We start from the raw sequence: 20,601 nt of genomic DNA on the forward strand, positions 1-20,601 counted from the left end.
ATAATAATATATTACGGTTTATTTTGGATAATAATAATATAATAAAGATAAAAAATATATATATATAATAAAACATAAAAAAAAAAAACTAGAAAAAAAAAAGAAGAAATAATACAAAAAAACTCAAAAGTAGATCGAACCAACCAAAAAATGTTCAACTACAGATGATGATATGATAGAAAGAGGAAGAGCATAAAGAGAACTAATTAACTAATCAATAGGGTAATAAACATAAGAAATAGTAAAAAATGAATAAGAATCAGAGAGAGAAGGTAGATAAAAACTAAATCAAACTACATCAAGACACATCCACAGCATCCACCACTATCCTTTTCCAATTCATATTGATCACGTTGTCCTGATTTTGATCGACTATTTTCTTGTTCCCTTTTGTTCATTCGACGAATTTCACGAACTACTTCATAAAAACTGTCATCCACATTAATACGTTGTTTGGCAGAGGTTTCCATAAAAGGACATCCAAATTCCTTGGCTAAATCATAACCCTCTAAAAAAAAAAAAAAGATGTATGTATGATGTATGTATGTTAAGTAAATATGTATGTAAAACATGTTATGTGTTGTATTACCTTGAGAGGAGACTTGTCGATCACTTTCTAAATCACATTTATTGCCTACCAAAATCATTGGGAAAAAGTCCTTATCCTTGACACGTCGAATTTGTTGATAAAATGTACTAATTTCTTCAAAAGATAAACGAGAAGTAATAGAATAAACTAGAATAAATCCTTCACCATTACGCATATATTGTTCTCGCATAGCACTACATTTAAAAAAAAAAGGATGAAGTTTAAACTATATCATATATAATAATATATTTTACCTATATTCTTCTTGGCCAGCTGTATCCAAAACATCTAATAAAGCTGTTTCTTGATCTATGATACATTGTTTACGATATGAATCTAATAATAATAATAATAAAAAGAATAGGATTTAAATCAACTTGAGTGTTTAACCATAATAACTATACTAATAATAATTAATAATAATATTATTATTTTATTATTTTACCTTCAATAGTAGGATCATATTCATCAACAAAATGAGATTGAATAAATTGAATTGTAATAGCGGATTTTCCAACACCTATTTAAAAATATTATTGTTATTATAAAAGAACTTCAAAAAAAATAAATTAAATGATGAACTTACCACCACCACCAACAATTACAATCTTATATCTAATAAATAAAAAAATAAAATAAAATAAAATATTAATATAAATGTTAGTGTTTTTATTTTATTCTAGATGAGTTTCTTTTTTTTTTTTTATTTTTTTCATCTTCTAATATCCTAATAATCATTCATCTTTTTTTTTCAAACTTACTCTCTTAAAAATGAAGCAGGCTTTGACATTGTTTGAATAAAAACGGTATATAAATAAGTGATAAAATAAAGATATAAAAAGTCAAATATACACAATAAGAAGAAAAAAAAGTAAATAATAAGGAAGAAAAGGGAGGATTGAATAAAAGACAAAGGAAAAAAAAAAAAAAAAAAGGAAGGAGGTGAGAGAGAGAGAGGGGGATGACAGACAAAATTGAAAAAAAAAAAAAAAGAAAAATTGAATAGGTGATACAAGAAAATTTTATTTGGAAATCAATATGATGAATTTAAGTTTTTTTGCTCCGTTGTACAAAAAAAAAGTTTATTTTGACTCGTTACCTTGATTTTCTTCCTGTTTTTTTTTTATCTATAATAATATTTAATAATAATAATGTTTTATTAATATATATATATAAAATATCCAAAAAAAAATAAAAAATAAAAAATAAAATAAAACTTCTTTTTTTAATCTTTTGTAATCATTGGATCTGATGGTGTATGTAAAAGTTCAAGTTCATCTAATACTAATGTTGATATTCCAGAATATTGTTTTGTAACTGCAGATGGTGATATTGTAATATCTTCCGTAAAACAAGACGAAGGTGATGATGACGGTACAGACGCTGTAGATGAGGTGATATCTGTATAAGATGAAGGAATAAAACAATTAACCTTTGTCAAGTATCGATATTCATCATCTCGTTTTAAACTAGATCGAGATTGTCTAATAATATCAGAATTCGTAAAAGTTGAATCATGAATCATCGGTTGTTGTTGTTGTTGAGACATTTGATTCCATAATTGTGTTGAATATTGTTGTTGTTGTCGATCCAATTCTGTCAATGATGCTATACCAACAATGGATGGTGAAGATGCTATTACTGATGAAGATGAAGATGAAGGTACAGATCCTGATGATGATAATGATGATGATGATGATGATGCGAATGCTGAAGATGAAGATGCTGGTGTTGATGCTGATGATGATAATGGTGATAATGATTGTCGTTGTTGTTGTAATTGAATCATATCCAAAGTGCTAATACCATATAAAAAAGCACTAAAAGGATGAAGAATATCATTGGCAAAAGAGTTATCCACAATCGGTTTTTTTAATAATAATTTTGATCGATTTTGTCCTACTCCTTTGGATATACGATGTTTCTTGTAAAATTCCCAAAGATCACAAAGAGTATCATGCAACATTGATCTTTTATCTTGAAAGATGGATAAAGATTGAAGTACACGATACCCTTTTTCAAATTGAATTTCCGCTTGAGCAACCATAGTAACATCTTGTTGATCTTTTGCAAAGAGTGACCGAAGTACGTGTAACGCCATAACCAATGAATACAGCGTAATTGGGCAAGTGATAAGAGAATCTAATTCATCGGGCATTTCTTTTTCCGCCAGTCGTACAGCACTAGTAGCTGCATAGTAACATATTTCCATAGACGCTGGTCTTGTTCCATGTTTCGATGTATCATCGTCAATATATCGTTGGTGAAGTAACATCAGATTAGCAAAGTAATAAAAATCTTTCAAAGAATCGAGTCGATTGTCATGACATGAATCTGCCTCTACAACTGGAGTTGTTCCTTTCATCTTTTGTCGATTTTCATCTGTCATCTTATTACTATCATTGTTGTTTTGGATTGTTCGTTTCTTTTTAGCCGCATCACATACCAAGTGATCAATAGTGGATAAAAGACCCCGATAATACTAGTACCAAAAAAAAAAAAAAAAAAAAATGAAAATGAGTTGATCGATCACTTGTTTCATTTCTATTTCGGTCCTTACCGAATGATGTTGATCAAGCTTCCTTTGCGGTGAATAATTGAATTTGATAATTCGTCCAGCACTCTTGCAAAAATAAATGGTGGATTTTAGTTGATTAAGCCATCGTTGAATATAAATATCTTCATTCTTGTTACATTGTATATGTTCAGGATGTTTGCTCCGTCGATTTGTCTCATCTACGCAACTATTAGGAAACAAAAAAAAAAAACATATAGATCAGTACATATTTTTTAAGTTAATCTTTTTTTTTTTTTACAACTTACATATCCCCTTCATCAAACGTATATGGTCGACCATGGATTGTCTTAATAGTATAATCAGTGATAAAAGCCATCCAAAAAGTACGTAGCCGAAGTTGGTAGAGAGTCGAATCCATGGTAAGAGGTTCATTTGCATATAATCCCATATTCAGAGCCAGTGTACAAGCTTCTCCAGCCCATTTCCAAGCAATAGGTAGTTGATGTCGAAGTCTATTACATTCCAAATGATTAGCTAGCATCAATAATGCCAACACTGTGCTGCAAGTAGGAGTTGCATCATCCAAATAAGTGTCTCGAACCATATGAGCATAATTGATGAGAGAAGTACTGATGGAACCATATTTGATATTGTTGGAGGCTGTCTTGTTTCGAATTAAATAGGATGCTCGTACGAATAGCGCACAAAAGAAAAGTGTATTCAAGGAAGTACTTGTGGATGATGGTGATGGTGGAGAATAGAGTTGTTGTTTAAGATAATCCAAACTGAACACTGGGTAAAATGTATCAAGATGATTGTAATAAACATCAAGTAAAATAGCTTGATCACATGAGGGTAAACCTTGGTGACACAATGATTCAGAGGGAGAAATCCAGGTGACATTCAGAATGGAGGACGATGTAGTAGACAAGTTTGAGTTCGCGGAAAAGACGGCCGATCTTCCAAAATAACCATAGTCATTGATGCAGGGTTCTTGAATAAAGTAGTGAGGGAAATCGGCATCAGTTTTAGAACTCAGTTCAGGTGGTGCTGGTATGCCATAAACAAACTGTAGAGTTGGTCGAAGGTTAGTAGTTGGGGCCATCACCATAGTTTTAGTATTGTTAATGTTGTTCTTTTGTACTTGAGATTCCAGTTGTTGTTGTTGTTGTTGTTGTTGTCCATCACCATGATGTTTTTTAACACCGTTTGTATAACTACATATTTCCTTCTTTTTATTGCATGTGGAACAAGGGTCGCCACCAGAGCAAGCTTTCTTTTTCCTTCTACATTGATCACACGCGTTAGTTGTTCTAGGCCGTTTTTTGTTATAAAAAAGATGTTTGTCGTTTTTGTTGCCATTGATAGAATCTTGTTCCTGATAATACTGAAAAGTAACTCCAAGACCGTTTTCCTTTTGTCTTTCTGCAACCGCTTGTTGATCTTGATCATAGTTTGAAGTCGACGCTAATAGAATCTTTAACGATGGAAACTGTTGCATCGTCACAGTACGAAGGAGGTAAAGAAGGTTGAGTAGATGAAGGAAGGTAATGAAAAAGGAATGAAGTATTGGTATAAGGTTGTGGGTATAAAAAGCAAATATATAATTTGGGATAGAAAAGAAAAAGACAGAAAGAAAGATGTGGAAAGAATTATCAGAAGCTGAGAAATTGAAGGTGATAATAATGCCAAATGGGTTCAACTCCGGTGATGTCCGGCTTCAAAAAAAAAAAAAAAAAAAAAAGGCACTGATACAATGTAAAGGTGTAACAAATTTTCGTCATAAACATAGGTGATAAAATGGCATAGATGATTTTGTTGTTTTGTAGAAGGGGTTTTTTTTTTATTTACGAGATTTAATAAAGACAATTTTTTTTTACACAACAAAAGATGACATGTGGTAACATCAACACAAAAAAAATACTACTATACTATACTACACTAATCAATGTAACTATACTGTGGTTCGGGTTTGCTTTCCACCAGCAGGGGCATCACCATGAGGAGCAAATTCAACTTGAAGATTAGGAGGTACTTCCAAGAATTCCTTCAACTGTTGACTATTAATTTCCAGCAAATAATAATAATAATAATCATTAGATATCCAATATTTTTCACTCTTATTGTAAATTTACCCAATAGTTTGTACAATTTGTTCATTTTCAGAGCTCTTGATCCACAAGGCAATTCTGAAAAACACCTTTCGGACAGATACAACTGCACCACAGATTTCATCTTCATATGCAAATTGCTCACCAATCATAGCTAAAATCTATATAATAAAAATAATCCATCAGTTTATCACTCTTTCTCTAGTTCCTCTTTTGTTATTTACCGTATGCAACCAATAATTGTTAATAGCTTCACCAGTCCTATTTCTAGGGAATTGAATACTGAATTTTCCACCTTTGGCATTAGCAGGATCTTCCCATTCAGGTCGGACACCCTTTTTGAAAAGATGGTAATTAGAACTAAGATCAAGACGATCGACCTTGACAATATTATTGTAAACACTAACATATACATATATAAACATAAAAAAAAAAGAACAGAAAAGTAAGACCAAAATTTATCTATATGATATATATATATATATATATATATATATAATGTAACTTACCCCCAAAAATCTTCGACAGCATCCATAGACACAATTTCTTTTAGGTTTTGAGACCAAGACTGAGTATTTGCTTTTTTTCCAGGATTATCGAACCACAAAGTCCAAGTATTTTGAAGGGGATGTTTAACGTTATAGTTGATACGATCATGGAATACGGTGGTAACTTGATCGGATGAACTATCGTCGTTATTGGTGTTTGTGGTATCAGTGTTGGTCACGTCGTCAGCATTATTGTTTGTTTTGGTGATATCCACGTTCTCTACTGCAGGAGGTTGTTCCACTACTGTCTGTTCAGCCATATCTAATATATAATGATAAATATGTAACAAAAAAAAAAAAAAAAAAAAAAAAAAAAGACAGGAAAGAAAAAAGAGTATTCTAATTTCTTTCTCTCTTCAAACCTTGCTGTGACGTGGGAGGCTTTGAGAATATCCCCGCTCCCTTTTTGTACATATTTGCCAGGTTTTGAAAATCAGCCAATTAGATAAAACGGTAAGCATGATTCAAAAGTTTTTTTTAAGGTTGCTCTATTTTTTATTATGCTTAAACAACATACATCGAACTTAAAAAAAAAAAAAAAAAAAAAAAAAAAAAAAAAAAAACTGTGAGGCTTATTTAAGGGTTTCATGATTCCTGTCATTATGATGACGATGATTCCTTGATATAACGACGACAACCACTCTATATTGTGATGATTTATGACCTTTTTTTTTTTATGTAAAGATGATGGATGATTGTTGAGAGGTGAATGCATAATAATGGTAGATACGATGATAATGAATGAGGAGAAATGAAGGGATAATGAATGTGGTTGATGATTGGGTGAAATACAACATGATGATGGACGAAAGATGATGGATTAATTTTAAGAAACTATATGTGAGGATGATGGATGTACAAAATGATTTGGTCTATAATGATACCTAAATATTATTATGAATCATCCTCATTATTTGTCACTTTTTCTATTAGCAGATATAGGCATTAATCATTTTTTAAAATATAAAGCAACCTGATAGGTTGAGTTCGTGTAACTATGCTTCCAAAAAAGGAAGATGTTATTGTTCTGCTTTCTTCTTTAATCAAGTAAAAATAAAAATATAGACTTTGCCATAGACAATTTATTTATCTCTTTCTCTTCTTATTTTTTTTTTTTTTTTGTTTCAGATCTCCTACTTTTTATCATTTTTTTGATTTAGATTAGGAATGAAAAGTGATCAACTAGAAGAAAAGGGTTCTACTTATACAAAAGCAGCTGATCTACAACTACTGGAAAAGGTACAAATAAAAAAAAAAAAGATATTCAAATGTATCCATACAAACATTTATTTTTATCATTACACATATAGGAGTTGGATCTCTTAAGAAAAAAAAGGAAGTCTCGATGGCATTCTAAGAACATACCAACACCATCATCTGTATCTACCAACCAATCATCATCATCATCATCATCATCATGTAGAGAAGAAACAGTATGCGGTCCAATTATTGAAATAAAAGACACACAGAGTTTATCGAATCATCTAGATAAATCAACAAAAATAGATGGTTCACCTGTGGAAAATGATACAAATGTGCCAATCAAGTTATCCATTGTCAAATCAAACACATCTATTACATCCGATAATAATGATTCAATGAACAAAAACATCACCACAGAAGCTAAATATGAAAAGATGACATCTAATATAAATTCATCAAAAGAAGAGAAGAAATTGAATACCATCATAAAAGCGGATGATCCATCTCTTACCAGTCGTATGCCCCAACCTGATGCTCAAGAGCACTCTATCTTATTATCCAAATTAAAATCAGCTACTAAAATAGGAGAGCGTAAAATTAATCGTGCAAGAATAGCAAATGACTCTTTATCGGTAATCATAACATTTAGAGATATCTACAACAATTTATCTAATACTACCTTTTTTTTTTAAAAAAAAAAAAAATATGTTGCGTATTCAAGGATGATTATAATACGGAATTGTTACAAACAGCATTCAAAAACTTGTCTACCACTCAATCCACGCCTGTTCCTAGACAAAGACGTTCAGTTCCCGCCCAAGATTTAAATCCCAAAAAAATTTCAATACCAATATCTTCCTCTTCTTCCCAACTTTCCAACTCCAAAAAAGCACCTTACTCATGGAAAAAGCAATCTTCTCTTGCAAAACTACAATCTTCAAAAGGAAAAGTGGTAAGTTATACTCAAAGCTTGATTGTATTTTTAATTCATATTTTTAAAATATTTTTATTATGACTAGTCAACCGCAATCAATGCTTTGGAAAATAATAAGTCAGTCTCTTCCTATCGTCCTCAAAGAGAGAACGTTCTTCCTGGTCCTTTGGCTACATATGAATTACCAATAGTACATCACCATCAATCACCTATCACTGATACGTTTCCTTCACCCATCCTGACAACAGTAAGTAAGACTCGTATCTCCAGAACTGAACAACCATCTTCACCAACATCAGCTAAGGATGAAAATAACAATTGCCCATCTGTACCAGTATCAAAGTCGAAAAAACTCGAGTCTATGGTAGTAACATCGCGCTCAATTGCCGTTCCTACCTGTCTTGAAAATAAGCTAGGCGAAACTCATTCTCAACAACCCAATACTTACTCAAGTCAAACCGACATTACCCAACGACCCTTATCTCTCTACGCACCTCAGTTATCTCTCATGGCTGGTGAATGTTCTCACAACTTGACAAGTCTGTTACCTTCAGTTGAAACATCCGATATTCCACCTGTCACGGAGATTGCGTCAACTCTTGATCATACTTCCAACCATCAATCTTCACCTGCCAACAATATCTCTTCACCACTTGATCGAAAAGATAGTACTATTAATCATCAATCATCTTCTACAACTGATGTTTCATCATCTTGTGAACAACATAGCAATGCAATCCGCTGTCGATCTCCACCAGTTCCACCGCCAAAGCAACAACTATGTTCAGCTATGCCTCCTCCTACAGTTCCGCGTCATCATCATACCGTGTCTTCTTTTGAAAGTAATAAGAACAACAACGACAAGGACAACGACAATAATGATAGACTACTACGCGTGATTAACACTGATGATGATGATGTCAACAACATTGGTGATGTGGAAACTAGCCAATTACAAAATCAGCAACAACAACAACAACAACAACAACAACAACAACAACAACAACAACAACAACAACAACAACAACAACAACAACAACAACAACAACAACAACAACAACAACAACAACAACAATTCAGCGACAATTCACATTCAACAAGTGTCACTATCAACTCCTCAATATCTGATGATGATGAACATGAGAGCACTGACGACTTCAATACTACCACTACCAAGATAGAGCATCTATCATATCCTCAGAAACAACGTAAACGATACAGTGATGGAAGCTATTTTGATCATCGCTATGATCATCATATTACCGCCGCAACAATCGACAACAAAACGACCAGTAATGACGATAACAGCTATCAAACACGGCAGATACGACGTAAACAAGTATCATTTTCCACGGAGGTGACCACCATTCCTACGTTATCGCCATCATTATCAACTTCGGTTCAAGGACATGATTATCCTCAAAATACACGTGGCTTTTGGGAAGTTTTCAGTGCGGAAATGGGTCATCAACAACGACGGGAAATGACATTATTGGATCAATTGGATATCATCAAATCTCATCAAGGGCTCAAATATTTACCGTCTTCAATATCAAGTGGACTTGTGTCAAGACCAAGTAAGATTATTTCACCAAATACATCTCAACAAGAAAAGCTACCTACTCCTCGTACCTCCAGTAAGATGTTCAATCTACATAAATTATTACAGAAGCCAGTCAAGAACGATCAAGACGAAAAAATTTCTTCTTCATGGTGGAAAGGCAGCAACAACATCAAGTCAGAATCAGGTCGTGATACCTCTTTGTGTTTGGACAAAATACCCACATCAGTTTCGCCTCCATTAGAGCATGTAAGTAGTAACTAAAAAATATAATTTTTGAGAGCACTTATAGATTAATACATGAATGATTTTATTTTGAATTAGCCTACCAAGCACAGACCCAGGAAGCCATCCAGCTTTAGGAAAGGATCAAGTTATACCAAACGTGCGATTGTACCAGAACCATCTATACCAGCCGCAACAGCCCAACCTCAATGGAGACAGCGTGTGCCTATATCAAAACATCAACATCATCATATCAGTTCTTGCGTATAGTATTATTTTAGTTTTAGTCTTAGTTTTTTGATCAAAATAGTGATAATAATAAAGAAGTAGTTTATTTTACTCAAAACAAAAAAAAAAAAAAGAAATGGTACAGAAAAGAATATATGTATAAATGTATATATATGTAAAGTCAGAATGGTGAAGAAGGGATGGGTGAAATGAACTATAAATTATAGTATGATGGTTAACATGGATATGAGCTGGTTGCGTATGAGAAAAGAAGATTGGATTATTGTTGTTTGGACTTTTGCTTTTCTTGATAAGTAATATCTTGTACACCAGGAAGTTGACTAGGAAGAGGAACATCACTAAAGTCATCTTGCTTAACAGCAAACATAGAATAGGCATCTAAAAAGTATACATATATAAAAGAAATGAATAGAGTTTATTATATGCCATAGTCACTTACAAATGCTACCAGTAAAAGTCAAAAGAGCACCCAATGTCAAGACATTGCGCATAGCAAAAGGTTGTCTAGTCCTTTTTAAAGCAGGAGAAAATCCATATCCTTTAGATTCAGTATAAAGCCGTTCACGAGCGCCCATTGGTGTAAATAGTTAATAAATATGCAAAAAAAAGGTAGAAAAAAAAAAAAGAAGGAAATAAAAAAAAAAAGAAAGAGGGAAGGGGTTAAGCATGTACAATTGTACCATCTGAGAATCAATCTAGTGGCTTATGAGCTTGATTGGTTCAATGACTTTTAGGCTCACTCACTTTAATCATCACTCACACGCGTCTACTTTTTTTTTTTTTTCCTTTTTCTTTTTCTCAACTTAGAAAAAAGAATTTCTGTCTGTCAGTTTTTTTTTTTTTTTTTTTTAATCCAATCGTCTTCTCCGTTTCCCCTTTCCCTTCTCTTACTACATGTCCTTCTTTGGTCAAACTTCCGCAGCACCAACAGCGACAGGATTTGGATCTACCCCTTCCACTGGCTTCAATACAGCACCCAAACCAGGAGGATTCACTTTTGGTGGAGGAGGAACAACAAGTAGTGCAACAACCACACCATCTCTTTTCGGATCAACTAGTACTACTACACCTTCCTTTGGATTATCTACTGCTACTTCACAACCCCAACAACAAGCAACAACAGGATTCGGTTCAACTAACACTTTTGGTGGATTATCGACACAAACATCAACAGCGCCTACAAGTAGTACCACAACACCATCTCTTTTCGGTGGAGCTAGTACTACCACACCTTCCTTTGGATTATCTACTGCTACTTCACAACCTCAACAACAAGCAACAACAGGATTCGGTTCGACAAATGCTTTTGGAGGATTATCGACACAAACATCGACAGCACCTACAAGTAGTACTACAACGCCATCCTTGTTCGGTAGCACCACATCAACAACTCCTTTTGGAGGTACCAAGAATTTGTTTGGAGGCACACCATCCACCACCGCCACGACAAATACCAGCACCAGTCTTTTTGGTGGCAATACTTCAGCAAATACCTCTTCTGGCCTCTTTGGCAGTACTGCTAATAAACCATCCACCTCCTTTGGGTTTTCTACAGGATCTTTTGGTACTAATCTTCAAGGTAAATTATATATATATATATATATATATATATATATTATTTTACACTTCTACTAATCTCAATTTTCAACAACAATCGTAATAATAAATAAAAATAGGTACGAATAATATGACACCACAACAACGTGATAAGATGATCTACGAATTATTGGTTCAAAAGGAAAGAGAAGACTGGCAACAACGAGGACAACGAGGATTAAGTGATGTGACACCAGAAAACATATGGCAATCTATGGCATTGATGAAATCATGGTGGGATCCTGATTCACCTAACTGTAGATTCAAAACTTACTTTTACAATATGGTGCCTACTCAAGAAGTACATTTATATCAGCGACCTCCAAATCAAGATCAAAAAGCATGGGAAGATGCTCAGAAAAAGAATCCAGATCCTACTTGGTAAGAAAGAAAAAAAATAAAAGTCTCTGATACAAATATATATATATATATATATATCCTAACTATTTTGTTCTCATGTATATATATATATATATATATATATATATATATATTTAGCATGGTTCCAACATTAGCCATTGGTTTTGGTGATATTCAGAAAAGAATGGAAGTTCAAAGTCAACAATCACAAGCACACAAATCAAAATTATTAGAAATTGATGAAAAGATCAAGAAAATGAAAGAATCTACTTTACGAGATAATGCTACGAAACTGATGGAAGCGAAACGACAATACATGGAAATTACACAACGTGTTATCAAGGTATTAAAAAAAAAAAAAAAGGATGATGATAAAAAAAAAGATTAGATTGTTCATATTATTCGACTTCTTTAGTTCCTTAAGCATACCCAGGTTTTACGCCAAAAAGGTTTATCTATTACACCCGAAGAAGAAATGATGCGTACTCGATTCCAATCCATCCAAGATCAATTACAACAATCTGAACAATTTCATGGCACTCTCAGTCAAATGTGGGCTCAATTACAACTTATCAAGGAATCTGGAAGAAAATATGGTAGTATTGGTGGCGTAGATGAATGGGATTCTGTTAGTTCAAGTCACGTAGAAGAAATCACAAAGGTATAGAGATCTCATCCTCCAAATATATATATATATTGGGTATTCACTAAACTCTTTTTTTTTTTTTTTTTTTTTTTTTTTGTATGAAAACAGATTCTCGATGAACAACAGCGTGGTATTCAACACACGATTGAAGTACTTGAATGTGATACCAAGGATGTAAATACATTATTACAACAACAACGTCAACTACAACTTCAAGATAGGTTACAACATTTACGATAAATGATCTAGTATAAGTGCATCACTATTTTATCATTATCATTATCATTATTATTATTGTTATTACCATATCAATAAAAATATCATACACCTTTGAACCACATTATGTTCTTTTTTTTTTTGCATGACTCCATGTAATTTAAATCTACAATTTGAGAAACATCTACAATTCAAAACGCCTTTATTTTTGATATACATTAGAAGGATGAGAAGAGAAAGAGATAAAAGATAAAATTAAAAATAAAAAAAAAAACAGAAGAGATGATACTGTGTCTACAACTACAGGAAAACAAATGATATATTCACAATAAAAAAAAAAGAGTAGGTAAGAACAAGCGTGAAGAATAATATATAAAAAAAAAAGGTAATAATAAAATATGTATCTATCTATCCATCTAACTAATTTATCTATTTGCCCAATCGTTTTCTAAGTGCCCGAGTTCGCTTTCGTAGTTTCTTGTGTTTATGTTTGTTCATCTTTAAACGGCGTTTTCGAAGTGTACTGGTAAGTTGCATGCCTTCCTCCACCAAAGGTGATCGAATAGGTTGTTGTAATGCAGGTGCAGGAGGTGCAGAGAAAGGACGACATGTGGCCAGGTGTTCAGCTACTTTATCACGAACCGTTGTCTTGACTTTAAAGAAAAAAAAGAGTCATAAGTATACTAAAAACAATATATTGGTTTGCTTTTATTACCTTGTGAATGCAAGGGGAATACCAAAGGTTGAATAGGTGAAGTAGTGGAAAGAGAAGCCCATCGTACACTAGTGCAAACACGTGGTTTGATAGAGTTGGCCAATACCAATCGTTGTACACTTCGTGCAAACAACATGATATATATGAAAAAAAGAAATGAAAAAAAGGTAAAGAAAAAAAAGGATGAAGAGAAATAGACATAATGAAGTGACTGGCCCGGTGGCTGGTTTAAGAAAGGGGAGGGGATGAACTTGGGTGAGCGGGCGGTATTTCAAAGCACCCGGTGCGATGGGAGTGGAAGACAGGTGGATTTTTTTTTTTTCGCTATCACCAAAGAATTGTCGATAATGAGAAAAAGAACCATCAGGCGGTAAAACTTGTTTTTTTTTTCTTTCTCTTTTACCGTTCCGATTCAACGTCATGGTAAGGTTCATGACAAAAAAAGAGAAATACTTTCGATTAGATACGAATATATAACAAATAGAATGGATGGATAAATAGATGGATGGACGGATGGATGGATGAATAATATTGGATGGTTCGAAATTATTAACTAACAAGATTCTTCTTTTTTTTTTTTTCAACATTATGAATGTATTCACATATAGTCTCTCGTCGTCCCTGAAAGGAACCAAGTAAGTTTGCATTTGATATACAACAATGAACAACAAAAAAAAAATACACAAGGATACTTATTATACTTTCTCTCTTTTTTTTTTTTATTTTTGAAAAAAAAAGTTCCAACACATTATCCGTCTCCTCAACACCAACGTTGACGGTAAGGACAAGATCACCATTGCTTTGACCTCTGTTAAGGGTGTAGGTCGTCGTTTCGCTAACGTTGCTTGCAAGAAGGCTGATGTCGATTTGAACAAGCGTGCTGGTGAATTGACCAACGAAGAATTGGAACGTATTGTCACCATCTTGCAAAACCCTGCTCAATACAAGATCCCTAACTGGTTCCTCAACAGACAAAAGGATATCATTGATGGCAAGTACTCTCAAGTTATTTCTAACGTATTGGATACCAAGATGCGTGAAGATTTGGAACGTATGAAGAAGATTCGTGTCCATCGTGGTCTTCGTCACTACTGGGGTCTCCGTGTCCGTGGTCAACATACCAAGACTACTGGTCGTCGTGGTAGAACCGTCGGTGTCTCCAAGAAGAAATAAGTAAGTTAGATATTAATGATATTTTATGTTTGATTTTTTTGTTTTTTGGAAAAGGATGAATTAAAAAATATACACTCTTATCTACATTACCTGATACGATATATGAAGTGAACATTTTATTCTGATGAAAAACAAACATTTGAATCGAACAAAAAAAAAAAAAAAAGAGAGAGAATCAAGGATGAATATGGAATATATGATTACTTACTTTGGAATCCTTTTTTTCTTTTTCATATAGATTCATTACAACACCTTACTGGGAAAAAATTCATTCTTTTTTTTTTCACAAATGGGTTCTTGTCGATTTTTTTTATGATAGTATATATACATTTTTATAATAAAGAAAAAGACAACTTTTTACAATTTTTTCTTTTTTTGATGATATGTAACTGGATGATAGAGAATGATTAGGATGATTGATATATATTATTGGAATAATGATTGTTTGTTGGCATCGAGAACAATGTGAGTAAGGTTAACTACAAAAAAAACAGTGAAAGCGGCTTTTGAAATTGTGTATGTGTATTTGAAGAAATGTTTTTTGTTATTCGCTCTTTTCTTTTTTTTTTTCGTTCTTTCTCTATTTGTTTCTTTTTATAAAAAAGTACGTTCAATATGGAAGACGGACCTTCGATCCGAGACTACATACGTAAGTAGAATTCATATTAAAAAAAAAATTCATTTATAGTGATGATGGCACTAACAAGAATAATCCCTCTTTTTTTTATTTGGTTTCGATAGAACAGAGAAAGAAAAATGGGATGACATGGTATGTTATGCTCACTCAATCAATATTGTTGCTGACAAACAATCGTCCTTCTAACTGTTTTTTTTTTTTTTTAACAGGGAAGACTTTAGAAAACTGAAAGAAGAAAAGGAAGGCCCAGGTGTATCAGAAGAAGCCATGAGGAAGTATCGAAAACAACTGGATGCAGAAAGGGAAGCCAAACTAGCTGGTGGAAAAAAGCGATCCAAGTCTGACAAAAAGAAAAAGAAGAAATCCAAACATAAGAAACGACATCGACATGATACTTCTGACGATGAATCAAGCGATGATGACTCAAGGGAACGTTATTCGGTATGTTATAATAGAAAACGAGTGGAAGAGTGACTGATTATTTATTTATTTTGTATTATCATTCTTTAGCGACATAGAAGAAAACGACGACATAATAGTCGATCAATATCACCAAGACGATCTGAAGAACATGAATCAAGAAAGGAAAGAAATAGTCGTGATGAAGATAGGGAAAGATCACCAAGGGTAAATTAAAAAAAAAAAAAAAGAAGTGATGTATATATCCCATTTGATTAACTTATATATTTACTCACTATAATATATAACCTTTTAATTACCATTTATGCAGCGGCATCAAAAGGATAGGACATCAACTACTCGCTCTCGCTCTTCCTCGTTTGATAATAGTTCAACAGAAAAATCCTAGTATAGATCTTATATTTATTATTTGTTTTATTTAATAAATGAATTCATTCCTTTTTTTTTTTTTTTGAAAAAAAAAAATTATGTACTCTAGATAGTTAGATCGTATAATCATATGGGGAAACTGTATGACCAACAAAAATGTGAAAGCACGGCGTTTGAATTATCTCCATATTTTTTTTTTTTTTTGAATCTTAGTTACAACACACTCCTTTCCCACATTAAATCTTTGACCTATGCCTGAATCTGATCATGACAGTTCGATTCAACGGTTTTTTAAACTGAAAGATCACAGTATTTGTGGTATTCTATTGTCTCCTATTGTATTGGGTTTTACTGTCGTTATTTACGTCCTGTCCAAAACTGCCAATGATCTTTTATTCTCTTATGCTATTGCGGTTACTACTATTATTGGTATCCTATATTTCAGCAATTCTCATCCACCTCAACAAGTCTTTAAACAACAAACCTATATATCTCTTTGGAATGATGATGATAATCAAAAGGTAAATAAGTAAAAAGATGAAGGGTCAAGTACCTTGACAAATAAGTACTGACCTTTTCTCTTTTTTTTTTTTTTTTTCTTGACTCATACTATTTTTTTTTTCTATATTGACCACGTTTCTTTATGTGTGTAATATATAGCTTGACCAAGAAGACCAATATATCAAACTTGACTTGTTTTACCCGCCTTTAACGAGAATCGTAGAACAATTATTGGAATTTTTTTATCACGATTTTGTTCAAAGCTGGTGGAATCCTTTACAATCCGGTTATGATGATGAATTCGACAAGACTATCAAGTTACGTCTGAATGCTGCTATTACTAGTGTGGAAAAGACTTTATTAAAGCAAGAACGAAACGATATTGTCATGTCAATAATGTATGGTCTTGCCAATACTCTTATTATTCATATGGTTAGTATATACATACATTCTTATATATATATATATATATTGTTCATAGCAAAAGATACAAACTAATCCCTTTTATATATATATATATATATGATAGAGAGAATGCCGGACATTCGAAACTTCAGAACTGCCAATGGAAGCTTATATCTTGGAAAATCCTCAATCACCTTTTGCACAACTTTTACCTAAAAAAGAACAACATCATCAACTTCGTGGGCTCAGCAACACCATTTTGAAACGTATTCTACCAGTGACCGATGTGAATTCTCGTGTGGTCAACAGTATGCTCAAGGAACTATTAGCCACTCATCTTTTTGGGAATATTCTAACTATATGTAGTGATCCTGATTTTATCAATGGTTGGATCGTCCAATACCTATCTGAACCTTCAACTGGAATCTCCAACAAGACTGATACTGACTCTTCTTCTTCATTGAATGAGGTGGATGGTCTACGAAGCTTAGTTGAAAAAGCAACTGAAGATGCAATGGCAGCAGAACAACAACAACAACAAGATCATAGTCAACAATCTGCTTCTGATTCTTTGAAGACTGATTCTCAACAAAAACAAAACACGACCATCAACAATGGCAACAAAAGAGACGAAATTAGCAGCGATCCGAATGATACAACTTCTTCAAATATAGCACTTCAACAATCTTCACCATCTACTCCTGAACCAAATCGAACTTATTTTTACAGGAACAATACATCATCAACGACAACTGGCAGCCCATTAAGTCCTATAGACGATAGCAAACGGCGTATGACATTATCAAAAGCAGATGAAGCCATGTTACAATACCCAATGATTTACCCTTATGGTACCGTCAGTTTTAGTGTGATGGACATATCACCTTCTCAAGATCCAACAAATGTAGACAAATCTAGATTGATGTATATCATTCAAATTGAACGACCGGCAATGCAGGAATCATCAGGTTCTGAAGGTGGTGGATACGTGATCACAAGAACATACAATGATTTTGATGTCTTCCAACAATTAATGCGGGCCAAACATGGAAAACGGGTAGCACGACTCAACTTGCGATTACCTTTGGATACGACACGATCTTGGCTTCGAAAGAAAAAACCGACAATAGGAGGAACTAGTGGAGGATCTGTCTCGATAACAAGTATGAGCAATGGTATCAACGGAACCGATGGAGAGGGCTCTATATCTCAAGGATTGGAATACTATCTGGACACAGTTGTGGGAGATGCTGAACTTGGACGTGATCCTGTCATATTGGCCTTTTTACGAAAAGAACGAGCAACGGAAAATGGTACAACACAGACAGAACATTCATTTGCAGAGGAATACAGTGATGAAGTACTCGCCTATACAACATCCCCTTCCACATCTCAACCTTCGGATACAAATCAGTCAACATTATCTATGGGAATTCGTGCGAAATCCATCTTCGGTCGATCAAGCTTTTCTAATGGCGGTGGGGGATCAGCAGCAATAACTTCATCATCATCATCATCATCTAATTCTATTCTATCTATATCAACACCAACAGATGAAGAACGTCCTTTTGATGATGTAGAAAGTACCAATAAGAAACGAATGAATGGAAATGTGACACGTGAAAACTCGATCTCAAGCATGAAAAGCAACAGTACAACAAATCAAAGTCAATCAGAGGAAGATATGGAAGAGGATGATAAAGAAAACAGAAATCATTTACTTTTACGACAACCCCCAATTGGCAATACAGAGCGATTACAACAAAAACCACTTTCAGCAATGGATACGGAATTATTGATTGAAACAACGTTTGCATTAATTGTAGAAATCTTTGACTTGACAACAGCAAACAACAAGGCGTGGATGCGACGGTCACTATTGAATGTACTACGTGAAATTGTGCGAAGATCGTATACCGAATTGATATCCAAGCAATACAATGATTATATCCAAGCATATTTATCACCAGATGCATTAGTAGGATGGATGGAATTGATCAAGGATAAATTTTGGCCCAATGGATCTTATCATTCTGACACACAACAACGAACCAAGGAAGAAAAGAAGCAAACAGAACAGCAAGCAAAGGTACTTTTGGTTCAACGTGCCATCCCTGGTGGAGTACGACAATTGATTGGTGATCAAAATTGTACCTTATCTATGGAACGTATTTGGAATCGACTACAAGATGAAGATCTTAACCGTGTCTTAGTTCTTCAAGTGCTTGAACGGGTAATAAGACCACTCTTTGGTTAAAAAGTAGTTTTATTGTTTTGTAGATAAATTTATTTTGAAAATAAAAAACCCTTTTTTTTTTTATTGACGATCGTTTTACGTCTCCATTAGTTTTATCCCAATATAGTGCTTATTAGTAGACATAGGATATATTCACCCCTTTCATTTGCGTTTCATTCTAAGTGTTTTGTTAATGGGTACTCAGGAGAAAGACAAGTCTGTGGGCTGCTAAGTTTATAAATCGGACATCGAATGAATGCATTACACACATACGCATACATACTTTTTTATATCAGATAGGAGATCGGAAATGAGAAGGCTTTAAATATAGATGAAAAAAAAAAAAAGAGGTCTGTGTGCGATACCGAAAAAAGTGATGAGATTTTGAATGGAATGATAAAATAATGATGATGATGATGACGATAATAATGAAGCTTGGCCAAAGCGCTTGGTTTGGAATTCATGTATTATGATTCGTTCATTTTATTTTTAACACGGTAGAACAAGATCCTTGATTGTACTCCCTTGTTTTCTCAAAAGAATAAACATATCCCCTTCTTTTTTTTTTATTATTATTATTCTTAGCAGTCATAGATAATAATAACAGTGGTTACTGATGATGATGTTACCAAAAAAAGAGGATTGATAATCGGTTGGGCACGGTATGAAGCTTTGATGCTCCGATGACCTGGGGATGGTAGCACTGGTAAAGAAAGAAAGATTTGGTGACACCAGCGAAAAGATCACCTGTTGCATTAACTTAATATTGGATGAACGAAAAGTTTTTTTTTTTTTTTTTTTTTTTTTGTGTGAGAAAAATCTTGTCAAAAAAAAAATGGAACAAAGGGTAGATCATATATACTTTATGAGTATAAAAAAAGTTCAAATCAAGGAGGGTAAAAATAAAAAAGAAGGATGTGACTTTGATTATATATATATATATCAATAATTGCAGAAAAAGAAAGACAATGTGCATATTGATTGCATAGTAAAAAAAAAAAAAAAAAAAAAAAAAAAAAAAAGATATTCCATTGAAAATAACACGGAGGTGCATCCGACTACTTGTTGTTGTACTAAAAACCATATCGGGAATGGTTGATTTTCTTAAGGTCTGTCTGTGGGTAGGCTAGAAGTTGTTTGTATACAATTTCAGATAAGGTATACTTTTTTCTTATGTTATTTTATCATGTGGAATATTGATGATGATGATGATGATGAAACAGGTTGCTTTGTATGGTTCTTCCGAGAGAGTTTCTTTCATTATCTCTTTTTGATCACGGGCAAATTTGTTCAACTAATATATAAAGTTTATCATTTTAAATGCCGCTGATTTTGTCCTTTTTAATATTCTTTCCCTACCTTTTTTTTTTTTTTCTTTCTTTCTTTTCC

At 33.3% G+C, this 20,601-nt stretch overlaps 9 protein-coding genes across 9 annotated transcripts; 4 read left to right on the forward strand and 5 right to left on the reverse strand.

Moving 5' to 3' along the window:
• Positions 1-94: 94 nt before the first annotated feature.
• On the reverse strand, positions 95-1,505 carry BX664DRAFT_278245 (ras-like protein 3). Its single transcript, XM_051541398.1, has 6 exons — positions 1,351-1,505; positions 1,176-1,204; positions 1,035-1,109; positions 844-925; positions 590-783; positions 95-508 (listed from the first exon to the last, which is right to left on the reverse strand). Exons 1-6 carry the CDS (start codon positions 1,377-1,379, stop codon positions 294-296), a joined length of 624 nt encoding a protein of 207 aa, XP_051401786.1. The 5' UTR covers positions 1,380-1,505; the 3' UTR covers positions 95-293.
• Positions 1,506-1,742: 237 nt separating this feature from the next.
• Positions 1,743-4,733, reverse strand: BX664DRAFT_329466 (uncharacterized protein). Its single transcript, XM_051544789.1, has 3 exons — positions 3,413-4,733; positions 3,150-3,333; positions 1,743-3,071 (listed from the first exon to the last, which is right to left on the reverse strand). The coding sequence occupies exons 1-3, from the start codon at positions 4,606-4,608 to the stop codon at positions 1,815-1,817; spliced, it is 2,637 nt and encodes an 878-aa protein (XP_051401787.1). The 5' UTR covers positions 4,609-4,733; the 3' UTR covers positions 1,743-1,814.
• A 358-nt stretch (positions 4,734-5,091) lies between these two features.
• Positions 5,092-5,867, reverse strand: BX664DRAFT_239890 (translation initiation factor eIF 4e-like domain-containing protein; the record flags this gene model as incomplete). Its single annotated transcript, XM_051540214.1, has 4 exons — positions 5,092-5,167; positions 5,243-5,379; positions 5,443-5,620; positions 5,728-5,867. Coding segments are annotated over 4 exons (531 nt in total), but the record flags the coding sequence as incomplete, so codon positions are not given.
• A 4,330-nt stretch (positions 5,868-10,197) lies between these two features.
• Positions 10,198-10,513, reverse strand: BX664DRAFT_261785 (uncharacterized protein; the record flags this gene model as incomplete). The annotated part of the gene is made up of 2 exons (XM_051540691.1): positions 10,198-10,316; positions 10,378-10,513. The coding sequence occupies 2 exons, from the start codon at positions 10,511-10,513 to the stop codon at positions 10,198-10,200; spliced, it is 255 nt and encodes an 84-aa protein (XP_051401789.1).
• Positions 10,514-10,832: 319 nt separating this feature from the next.
• BX664DRAFT_260963 (nucleoporin complex subunit 54-domain-containing protein) lies at positions 10,833-12,780 on the forward strand (the record flags this gene model as incomplete). Its single annotated transcript, XM_051540652.1, has 5 exons — positions 10,833-11,124; positions 11,615-11,915; positions 12,033-12,237; positions 12,310-12,555; positions 12,649-12,780. 5 exons carry the CDS (start codon positions 10,833-10,835, stop codon positions 12,778-12,780), a joined length of 1,176 nt encoding a protein of 391 aa, XP_051401790.1.
• A 179-nt stretch (positions 12,781-12,959) lies between these two features.
• On the reverse strand, positions 12,960-13,638 carry BX664DRAFT_329474 (uncharacterized protein). Its single transcript, XM_051544790.1, has 2 exons — positions 13,472-13,638; positions 12,960-13,409 (listed from the first exon to the last, which is right to left on the reverse strand). Exons 1-2 carry the CDS (start codon positions 13,605-13,607, stop codon positions 13,186-13,188), a joined length of 360 nt encoding a protein of 119 aa, XP_051401791.1. The 5' UTR covers positions 13,608-13,638; the 3' UTR covers positions 12,960-13,185.
• Positions 13,639-13,716: 78 nt separating this feature from the next.
• On the forward strand, positions 13,717-15,011 carry BX664DRAFT_329475 (40S ribosomal protein S18). The gene is made up of 4 exons (XM_051544791.1): positions 13,717-13,894; positions 14,080-14,106; positions 14,210-14,644; positions 14,883-15,011. Exons 1-3 carry the CDS (start codon positions 13,892-13,894, stop codon positions 14,642-14,644), a joined length of 465 nt encoding a protein of 154 aa, XP_051401792.1. The 5' UTR covers positions 13,717-13,891; the 3' UTR covers positions 14,883-15,011.
• A 226-nt stretch (positions 15,012-15,237) lies between these two features.
• Positions 15,238-16,144, forward strand: BX664DRAFT_329478 (uncharacterized protein). Its single transcript, XM_051544792.1, has 5 exons — positions 15,238-15,293; positions 15,386-15,413; positions 15,491-15,722; positions 15,792-15,908; positions 16,012-16,144. The coding sequence occupies exons 1-5, from the start codon at positions 15,260-15,262 to the stop codon at positions 16,087-16,089; spliced, it is 489 nt and encodes a 162-aa protein (XP_051401793.1). The 5' UTR covers positions 15,238-15,259; the 3' UTR covers positions 16,090-16,144.
• A 156-nt stretch (positions 16,145-16,300) lies between these two features.
• BX664DRAFT_329480 (PXA domain-containing protein) lies at positions 16,301-19,588 on the forward strand. Its single transcript, XM_051544793.1, has 3 exons — positions 16,301-16,591; positions 16,731-17,003; positions 17,101-19,588. Exons 1-3 carry the CDS (start codon positions 16,322-16,324, stop codon positions 19,231-19,233), a joined length of 2,676 nt encoding a protein of 891 aa, XP_051401794.1. The 5' UTR covers positions 16,301-16,321; the 3' UTR covers positions 19,234-19,588.
• Positions 19,589-20,601: the final 1,013 nt, after the last annotated feature.

The sequence above is a fragment of the Halteromyces radiatus genome, assembly GCF_025201355.1.
Source record: "Halteromyces radiatus strain CBS 162.75 chromosome Unknown BX664scaffold_3, whole genome shotgun sequence".
NCBI lineage: Eukaryota > Fungi > Mucoromycota > Mucoromycetes > Mucorales > Cunninghamellaceae > Halteromyces > Halteromyces radiatus.